The sequence below is a fragment of the Trichoderma asperellum genome, chromosome 7 (assembly GCF_020647865.1).
Source record: "Trichoderma asperellum chromosome 7, complete sequence".
Classification (NCBI taxonomy): domain Eukaryota; kingdom Fungi; phylum Ascomycota; class Sordariomycetes; order Hypocreales; family Hypocreaceae; genus Trichoderma; species Trichoderma asperellum.
In genome coordinates, this window is record NC_089421.1 from 2025312 (window position 1) to 2035000 (window position 9689).

At 46.8% G+C, this 9689-nt stretch overlaps 4 protein-coding genes across 4 annotated transcripts; 2 read left to right on the forward strand and 2 right to left on the reverse strand.

Annotated features, from left to right (window-relative positions):
* Positions 1 to 332: 332 nt before the first annotated feature.
* Positions 333 to 2066, reverse strand: TrAFT101_011405 (uncharacterized protein; the record flags this gene model as incomplete). The annotated part of the gene is made up of 2 exons (XM_024901474.1): positions 333 to 1252; positions 1322 to 2066. The coding sequence occupies 2 exons, from the start codon at positions 2064 to 2066 to the stop codon at positions 333 to 335; spliced, it is 1665 nt and encodes a 554-aa protein (XP_024755000.1).
* A 1392-nt stretch (positions 2067 to 3458) lies between these two features.
* On the reverse strand, positions 3459 to 3851 carry TrAFT101_011406 (uncharacterized protein; the record flags this gene model as incomplete). Its single annotated transcript, XM_024910397.2, has 1 exon — positions 3459 to 3851. One exon carries the CDS (start codon positions 3849 to 3851, stop codon positions 3459 to 3461), a length of 393 nt encoding a protein of 130 aa, XP_024755001.2.
* Positions 3852 to 5093: 1242 nt separating this feature from the next.
* Positions 5094 to 5588, forward strand: TrAFT101_011407 (uncharacterized protein; the record flags this gene model as incomplete). Its single annotated transcript, XM_024907137.1, has 2 exons — positions 5094 to 5177; positions 5244 to 5588. The coding sequence occupies 2 exons, from the start codon at positions 5094 to 5096 to the stop codon at positions 5586 to 5588; spliced, it is 429 nt and encodes a 142-aa protein (XP_024755002.1).
* Positions 5589 to 6327: 739 nt separating this feature from the next.
* Positions 6328 to 7637, forward strand: TrAFT101_011408 (uncharacterized protein). The gene has a single exon (XM_024909116.2). It carries the CDS (start codon positions 6387 to 6389, stop codon positions 7290 to 7292), a length of 906 nt encoding a protein of 301 aa, XP_024755003.1. The 5' UTR covers positions 6328 to 6386; the 3' UTR covers positions 7293 to 7637.
* Positions 7638 to 9689: the final 2052 nt, after the last annotated feature.

The window sequence follows — 9689 nt, forward strand, 5'->3', positions numbered from 1 at the left end:
TGCTAAGAGAAGAGCATCAAAAACGATTTGGCCGAATAATTCTGCTGTAACTGGGCATTGGCGTCGTAGTAGCTAGTGACAAAACACGAAACTAAATTGATGCCAAAGACCATTCAACTACACAATATATTATATACTTGATCATAAAAAAGCAATACCAGTTTAGACAGTGTTCAATCAATAATTGCTCACAGCTATGAATCTCTCTTTCTCTATTCCCTGCATTTACAGCCTGTTTCTCGTATTTGTCATTTCATAATGGTGCAGACCTTAAGCCGTTTAATAAGAAGATGACATACAAAAACAATTAGCAACATCTCCCGAGTATATAACTACGTCATTATCTCCGACCAGAGCGTGCTCCAGTACGCCAACTGCTCCTTTCTCCAATCGTCGTCTTCCACCCAGCTAGCGCCAGCCCTGAAAACAATATTCTGAGGCTTAGATACACTATATTCAGGCCAACCTGGCTTTCCTTCAAGACCGTGGTTATTAGGATTCTGATCATGGATGAACGATACCCAAGACCGGGACACGAATGTGGCTAGCTCCGAGATAATTGGATACGGCCCAATCCAGTTGACGTTTTTATCAGGATTATCAAAAACATGGACAATTTCAGTGTAATGCGTGGCATACACTGGCGCGGTGGTGGTGACGTCGACCTCTTGCATGTCCCACGGTGGCTGGTCGAAACGGTAAGTGTAGATCGGGTGCTTACTGCGCTGGCTATGGCTGATGGCGTACGCACGACGGCCAGCATGAATGTTTACATCACCGGTAATGGCAGCACCACGCTTATACTGGAAGCCCTGGTCTGCGAATCGCTCGGGCCCAGTGCCAAAGGGGCAGCCCTGGATGGGGTCGTCAGGATACAGACGAAGGATGTTGGCGACCACCGAGTCATTGAGACCACCGCCAAGATGCGCAACCAGAGAAGAGATGTCACTGTCGTTATTCAGAGTTCCCCGGGGCGTGAAGAATTCAGCCGTGCCCTCGTCTGTATTTGAGCCCATGATGAGAGCGACGTCAGCGATCTGGCCCTTTGCGATAGAGACGGAGGGAGGCTGAGAGATGAATTTTCCGTCAACGTAGGGTTTGAACTGGAAACCGACCACGGCGCTGAAGAGCTTCTCGTAAGGAACGGTACGGAGACAGGCCAGGGAGTCCGCAGCTGTGTTGCAGCCGACAGTTGTCGTGATATTATCGTACCACCCTTGGTAAGTTACATTCAGCGTCTCGACGGTGTTCACTGTAACTAGTTAGTAAAGCATCCATGCCATCGTCATTGTATTTAGCCACTGTTAAAGATAATACTTACTGGAAGCACCAAGCAAACTCGAACTCTCCAAGATGGCACTCCTGAATAGGCCGTCATTCTTCCCCTCAAATGCCACCAGTTGGTATCCAGCAGAGGAGCCTCCTGCGCTCTCACCAGCAATTGTGACCTTGCCAGGGTCACCGCCGAACGCGCGGATGTTCTCAGACACCCATTTAATCGCCACCCGCTGGTCGAATAGGGCAATATTGCCTACTCCCGCCGCCGCGACTTCTTTGGATGCCAACAAGCCAAATGCCGATGTACGGTAGTTGGGCACTACGGCGATGATTGGCTTCTTCATTTCCATCGAGTTGCGCACCATGAAGGATGTGTTGTAGCGCGGGTCGGCCGATCCACCGGCTTTGAATCCACCGCCGTATATCCAAAAGAAGACGGGGAGGTTATCTCCAGGCTGAACATTGGCTGGTCTCACGATGTCAAGTGTCAAACAATTCTCGCCCATCGTTAAGCCGTCGGCGAAGCCCTGGGCAAAAGGCTTGTCGAAGCCAGGGCACGAGTCCGACCGTACAGTGGCATTACGAGAACCTGTCCATGACTGGTTATATGGCAATGGATAACGGAGTCGTAGGTCTCTCAGAGGAGGTCTCGCAAAGGGTATACCATAAAAGGCCTCCTGGCTGAAGGTGTCGAGAGTAAGGCCCGTGTAAGTCCCGTTGACGGTGTGAGCAGAGGGTGCGCTTCGATCACGGACGGCTAAAGCGATAGCAGGAGACAAGCTGCTCATGCAAAGGAGCACCAAAGAACAAAAGGTTATTGACTGGTGCCAATACATAGCCTATTAGAATTATTTTGCCGAAGCATTCTATCACTAGCCGTGAATATTCATTTGCAATACATCGTGTAACCCATCGAGAAAATGTAGCCCGTTTTATAGCCATGATGTTTCTATCTGAGAGATATTTCTTTCCCGGGGAGCTACAAAATCTACTACGCCTTTCTCTATAATGATTGATGCCAATGCTGTCAGCTTGCCATCCAGAATGATGGAGCCGCTAGCAAAACTCTCCCCGGACTCCCCCGGATTCTCCCCCGGGAGGCGTCCTCTACGCACGTTTACCCCACGTTTGTCAGCTTAAATTCATAAGCCGACTGGAACTCTCCCCAGACTCATCCCCGGAGGCGTCCCGGCCTCTGAACTTTCTCACCCACACCTCTCAGCTAGAGCCAAGATCTGGACTAGTACTATCCTTTCCAGTCTGCCGGAAATTCCTTCCGAGAATGGCAGTTTTCATACTTTGAAATATCCACTCTTCATTGCCATTGGTGACGAGGCCCGGAACTCAATAGGCCTAGATTAACATGAAATCGAGGTTGTAAGCTGATGGTCAACGTGGACCCGCGGAATAACAAATGCCACTATCGTAAAGCCAACTCACGTGGCAGCTCCTATCCGACGCCATCCCCAAGAGAAGTTGGGCCATTCTTGCTCTCGCCTGTGACTATGCAGTTTATCAAACGCCACGCTAGCCTTGAGTAATGACTCTTATCTCAGCACTCGTCCATAAACTTGGACTCCATGTAGGTAGCTTGCATTTTCATGCACATAATGCATTCACCCTAAACGCATGCGCAGTTCATATTTATGAGGTTAAGATCAAAGTTCTCATATTAATGGTATTTGGGATTGTTCCATTAAATATGTTGTTTACTGTCTTTGGTAGGGAGAATTAGAATATAATAAGAACAAACTTTTGTACGAAAGGAACAAGAAGAGTTTAGCTGAAAGGTTAAACGATGGTTACTAATCTATAGTTTACCTGTTGTTTATGTGCCCAATATTCAATATATATATTTATATATATATATCTGTATTTTTATACATGGTCCCTCGCACAGTTGTTGAAGCATGGATAAGTCAAGGAATATTAGTTCATCAGCCAATACCCCCGCCATCCAAAGTCGCATATCTAGTCGCCATGAAAAAAGAGACATGAAGTGGAGCTATACAGAAACTTGTAGGAGGTAAGACTACCGGATGCAAATAACAGAGTAAATCACCCTTGAATAACCATTTTAGCGAAGAAATTAAAGGTTGTCACCGGGCGTATGATGCTACAGCGATAAGCGGCCTATCATTTGCTAAGCTATTGCCGTGTCTAACTTCTATAATAATACCTCAGCTCTCCTTAGCATAACGTTCAAGCAACTCAACAACTCGTTTAAGACTTTCTCTCTTCCCATGCCGGTCTTCCACACAGTCCTCAACATCCAAGTCGATATACTCATGTGCCTCAAAGCCATGGCCCTGACCGACGACGCGTTCCAAATGAACATCGATCCCGAAAGTTTCAAATTTTGAAGCAACGGATGAACTCAGCCCAAAATCAACCAAATCATCCACATCTCCATGAAGGAGAACAGTTGACGGAAAGTTTTCATTTAGCCCCAAGGTTGCTGGAAATAGTGGCCAATACTCCTTCGGTATCGCTTGAATACCTTCCTTTGCAATCTTTTCCGTTAAACCAGGTGAACGGGTAAGCACGTCAATATCTCGTGCTGCCTGATGCATCGTAGAAGCCGACTTGAATAGTTGATCCGTGACTAGGTTAGATGGGAAGGGATACCCATCATTGCGTTAGCACCTTGCATAGCAGCATCAATCTCTTCCAGGACTTCATTTTCATTGGGAACACCTTCTCTCAGACGATGTCCAGAATGAATATATCGACTATTCAAAAAATCAAGCATGCCGTAAATGCATAGTATCGCGAGAGGTTTCGGGCATAAAGGGCTAGCTGTTGCTGTAAAAGCTACATGAGCGCCTGCACTAGAGCCAGCTATAACGATTCGACGCGAGACGTTGTTATAGGCCCAGTGAACAGCGTCTAAGGCATCTTTCAATATCTCACGGCCGTCTGCTTCTGGCAGTAACCGGTATGAATCAGTCGCGTATGTCCAACCTCTATTTTTGCATGCGTTGCTTAGCCAGTAAGGCGGAAATGTTGTCTTTTCTCCAATTAACTGTATAAAATACGTATTAGACTTTACCACATAACTTCATCTAGCAATGTGGCTAGCTTACCAAGAATCCTCCATGAAAATGGAGAAGGACAACATTGTTGTCTTGTGTTGTAGCTGGGGTAGAAACATCAATGGTGACTCGTGTTTGTGGTTCAGTATGCCAGATCGTTCTTCATTAGTGCATTCTCATACTGCAAATGCAGTCAGCCAGTTATGCAATATAACAGCGCAAACCACTACCTTCACTATGGGATCTGTAACCCCGGTTCCATCTGCTACCACTATGACAATAAACAATGAGGTTACCACCCCTATGAGCACCTCTACCGTTGCTTCTATAGCCCCAAGTTTATCTACTCCAGCTACCGGAACAAAGGTAGAGAATACAGGTTCTACGGCCACCAACCCCGTAATAAGTACGACCACGGACATGGAAGGGCATGCACAAGTCCTCGCGCATGAGTAAAATAGATTTTAGCCCAGTGTTATCGACGCAGAACACGTATTAGTTAAAGGAGAAGCAACTAGCACGTCTATGTAGTTAGGCTTTTTTAGGAATATACATTCATGACGTTTGTGACTTTATCCTATCTAGGTATATAAACAATTTGGTGGATAAAAGACAAGAATGAGAGAATCTCACTTACTCTCGAGTACCAATGCTGCACTCCAACGATGCAACAAAGCCAAGTACGAAGTTGCCGCCTCAGCGACTCCTACCTGGGAGGCTGAGCATACAGGGATTGGGTAGAGGGAGAAATCCAATCGAGCGTGGCAAAAGACTTGTGACATGGACGAGTTCCCGCCGAAATATTTCCTTAGTCCAAATGACCCAGCTCTTGTCTGGGCCGGGAAAGACAAGGGGGGTCAGCGGGTGCGCTACCTCCCGGATTCGCAGAACCGGGCAGCTGGGTAGTTGTGGAAGTACGCGTGCATCCAGGGTCCTCTCGTGGAATTAACGGATAAGAAGTTGCTCGACCACATCAGCCGGAGTACCAAGAAGCCATCAACCAACCTTAAGCCCCAGCTAGAGCAATCTCATGGGGGGATCACTGTGGACATGCATCCCGAATTCTCGCTTACATGGGGGCACGCTGCCAATCCGCCCAAGGACGACAGTCTGTGGGATAATTCCTGCTGGCCCAGCGTCATCGCCGCTGGCGACCCAGGCTTCGTCCTCCTGTCCCTCGACAAGTGGAATGACAAGAACCCCAAGGGGTCGAAAGGGCAGAGGCCGAAATGGAATTACAACAAGTCGTATGTCAAGCGTCACAATGGAGATTGATGTATGGCTACCCATCCTATCATGGTTGCCACTTGACCGTCTTATCGCTGGATGCAGAGATAACTTTACATGTGTAATTACGTAGTTATATGCAGCTGCCATCCATGGAATCACATTGAAGTTTCACGCAATTGGGAATGCAGACGCCAATCGCAGCTGATTCTGCTGAGATGTTCAAGGAAGGAGTTGAAAATAACAGAAACATTGCAAGTGCCAGGTCATCTAGGCTGGTCGGCGTTTATCTTTCCGAAAGCAATGAACTCGCTAAACCTTGACCAAATACTGAGGTAGTTCTGGGGAGTCGGGAATAAGCGTTTATGCATATTGTAAACTTAGCCTCATGAGAGATGCAGATTTTGTAGAAAAGTGCAGTTCTATTCATGTAGGCGTGTTTTTTTTAATAGAAAAAGGAATGCCCAAAGGTACCACTGACTTGCAATGTTCTAATGAAACCACATTAAACAATTGGAAGATGTCATCTCATTGTGTGCTATTGAGTGATACTTGATACCTTTAGATAATTCAATCTATCTTTCAGCCAATTCCATTATTATTTGTAAGAGGGCTTGGCTTTTGAGGCATATATACTTCCGTATTGTACATCATCTGTTGGTTGTCGGGCATTTCGTATCACTTTTGCATGCCAAGCCTCCTTGCTGACTCATGCCAGGCAGCCATTTCCGGTCGTTGGGATATGCATGTGAAGTGTTGAAATTTCTATCCCAACATAAGGCAAACTTCAACCCCCTCCGTCGAAGATGCGACTTAGCTTTTCAATAACTATTTCTTTCCCTTACAATGAGTGAACCCCACCATCTTTCCCCTATGTCGAGTGAACACAGAAATCTCTCGTCACCGCCAAATTCACCTACCTCGGATGGCGAATATTCAGAATATTCCTCTACCTCGTCGTCGTTGCGAGGACCGCCGTATACTCCCGAGGAACTTGGTGCCATTTTCTTGGACTTTTACACATTTCTTACCACCCTACACTATGACCCGGCTGAGCTCAAAGTGCCCCCGCCTGGAGGATGGCCAGGTATGACGCCTGAGTTATGTGCACACTTCAAGTCCAACTTTGCGATTGAGGTACTGCGTCATCTGCCATACTTTGACTCTCGATGCAGGGAGTTTGTACATTACAAATCGAAATTGATAGACTACACCTCCTTTACCCGCGAGAATTTTGAGGAGGCGCGAGCGCGGGACGAAGACGAGGAAATCACTGATTACGACGGAAACCCAATGGATATGGCTCATGTTTTCCGTATCGCCAATGGCCGTGAGAGTGGCGGCCGATTGCTATTCCTAAATGTACGCGATGGCCTTCTCACCGAAGACTGGATACGCTGCGATGGACTTGGCCCAATGGACGTTAATGAATACTTTGGCAGGTTGAAAGAAAGCTACCGGCGGCTCCAGGTGATTCCTTGCCCAGGTAGGACCACCCTTGTTGAACCGAACGTGGACGACAGAGGGGACAAAATTACCAAGGAACAGGTGTGTGCGCAAACGGAAAAATGGTGCACGGAGTTAGATGTCCAATATATCAAGCAGATTTACCGGCATTATGGGTGGCCCGATGCGTTTCGCCGGGATAAATCGACGGCGGCCATCGACGAGCTAATGAGCTCTATGGTTGAACAACGCGAGGCATGGGAGAAACCTCTTCCTGAATGGCTTTCTGAGCCTTGGAATTACTAGATATAGGACGGGTACGAAATCATGTAAAATTTCACTATCCGCGTACCGTGCACCGAGAAATAGAGTTGGGGTCAGAGAAGTTGTTTGCGGAGATGATTGCCTGGTTAGGGTTCTAGCTATCTAGGTCTAGGCAACACTTTAAGGTTATAATTTTGTCTTTGCACGAAAATCTATCTTTCTAATTATACAAGCGCGAGAGCGCCGAAGGTCATTTCCGTCATTCTGGCATTACAATAGAGTATCCGTAGGGGATTAGTATACTTAGGGAGTAATTTGCTATTGAGAGCTTGAAGATGGCCCATGTAGATGAATTAGATTATATGAGGCAAAGCCAATGATAATACGAGTTTATATCTTTCTACCGTCATTACACTGCCTTTGCTTGTATTTACGCAAGATTATAAAAACTGTTGCCCAGCCTGTTGCACAATCAACGGACATGGATAGACATATATCGATATAACGCAACGAAGAGAAACCTCAATACTATGTATAAATACGTAGTAGAATATAAGGGTATAGGGTAGCAATTTGATGATTTGGTTTAGAAGGTTATAATTGCAACTATCTTATAAAAGTTCTAATACAAATGAAGCTGGAAATCCTTTTCCTTTTATCTTTATTTTTTGCATATTAATAAAGAATGTAATAAAAAGTTTAATACTATTAGAAAGCTTAAAATCAGGGCTTTCTACTAGTATAACTTATTTTTTCTAATTCCTTTTAGTTAATAAGTTATTAAATAGTCTTTATATAAGGTTTCTCAGGTGCATTCCTATTATCAGACCGGCGGGCGGCCTTCCGAGGCCTTCCGGGGCCTTCTAGGATCCCTGTTACCTTCCTTTACAGACTGCAAATAGGTCAGTTTGTTGATTTTTGCTGTTTTCCTCGATTTCGTAAGGGTACCCCCTTATGCCTTAAAAGTGGAGCAAATCCGGCAACCTGATTGGTCAGAATTGCTTATATAAGCAAGATTCTAGGCTTCTGATTGGTTGATTTCGTCGGGAGAACCTTTTGTTCGAATTTTTCGATTGATTTGAACACTTGAAAAATGCCCTGTAAGGTGCCCTGTAAGATAGGTCTTTTCATTAAGAAAAATGCCCTATAGCACCTATTTTTATAGGCTTTTTCCAGGGCTTTTAAAGACTATTACCTATATATCTAAAAAAGGCAGGGCATGTAAATGAAAGTGCTGTAACTTAAAGTTTTAGATGAGGTAACTGTTAGAAATAGGCTTTAAAAGCCCTGAAAAAGGCCTATAAAAAAAGATATTATAGGGCGTTTTTTTGGATTAAAAAGACCTATATGACAGGGCACCTTACAGAGCATTTTCTAACTGTTTAAATCGATTGAAAGATTCAAATAAAAAGACCTCTGAGGTTCTTCCGACAAAGTCAACGGATAAGAGGCCTAGAATTCTGCTAATAAAAGACATTGTAATAAATCAAGTGGCGGGATTTACGCCACTTTTAAGGCAAAAGGGATTAGAGTCTAGGGTAGGTATAGGGTAGTTACAGGGTAGGCGTCTCCTCCCGCCTTGCCTCCTGGGCGGGCGCTTCTGTCCATCGGCTCCGGGCTTAGGTGGAGGGTGGCTACAGGGTAGGTCCAGGGTAGGTCCAGGGTAGGTCCAGGGTAGGCCGTCTTTCCCCTCGGCCCCGGGGCAGGTGTGTCCTCCCGCCAGGGCGGGTGCAGGGCAGGTCCGGGGTAGGCTATCTTCCTCCCCGTTCGGCTGTAGGGTAGGCGCTCTATATATGTTGTCTGCCCTGGGGTGGGCTATCCGCGCGGGTGGGAGGGGTTGGGAAATCGAAAAGTCGGAAAAAAACGAAAAATCGAAAATCGAAAACCGAAAGGGGGAGAGGGATCCGGTCCCAGCCAGAAAGGCACCCTTCGCTCCTAGGAGTTCCTGCCCGCCTTCCGCCTGCTCCAGGGTAGCTCCAGGGTAGGCGGGGCAGCTAGCGCGGGGGGGAAAGGGCCGAGTTGGAAAAATCTGGCTAGTTTGGTTTTTTTTTTGTATGGCCGTGAGTCGATTTGACCGATTTCCCATACAAATTAATTTTGCGGAAAATAGGAATTGGACCACGAGCCCAAACCTGGCGGCCGACCCCGCCCTTTTGGTCGGAGGACCTACGAGAGGAAGGGGAAAAACCCAAAGGAAGCAGCTGAAAGGCGGCGACCCGAGGGTTCCAACCGGCCTTCTCAAGTACCATATCTTGCAGACTTCAAGTTATCGCGACCTTTTGAACAGGCTCGTAGGCTCCGGCCTCGCTAGCGATCGGTCGTAACTCGTCGTCGACCCTCCCGAAAGCGGCTCCCCAGGGTGCACGCCGTACGGAGGTTGCCTGCTGTCGTCGGGGGTCCCCTAGGGGGCCTCTGGCGCTGGCGGACGGGTTCGGTGGG

What these genes read in the sequence shown, in the direction of transcription:
- TrAFT101_011408 (XM_024909116.2), top strand. Translation starts at nt 6,387, where the DNA reads ATGAGTGAACCCCACCATCTTTCCCCTATGTCGAGTGAACACAGAAAT.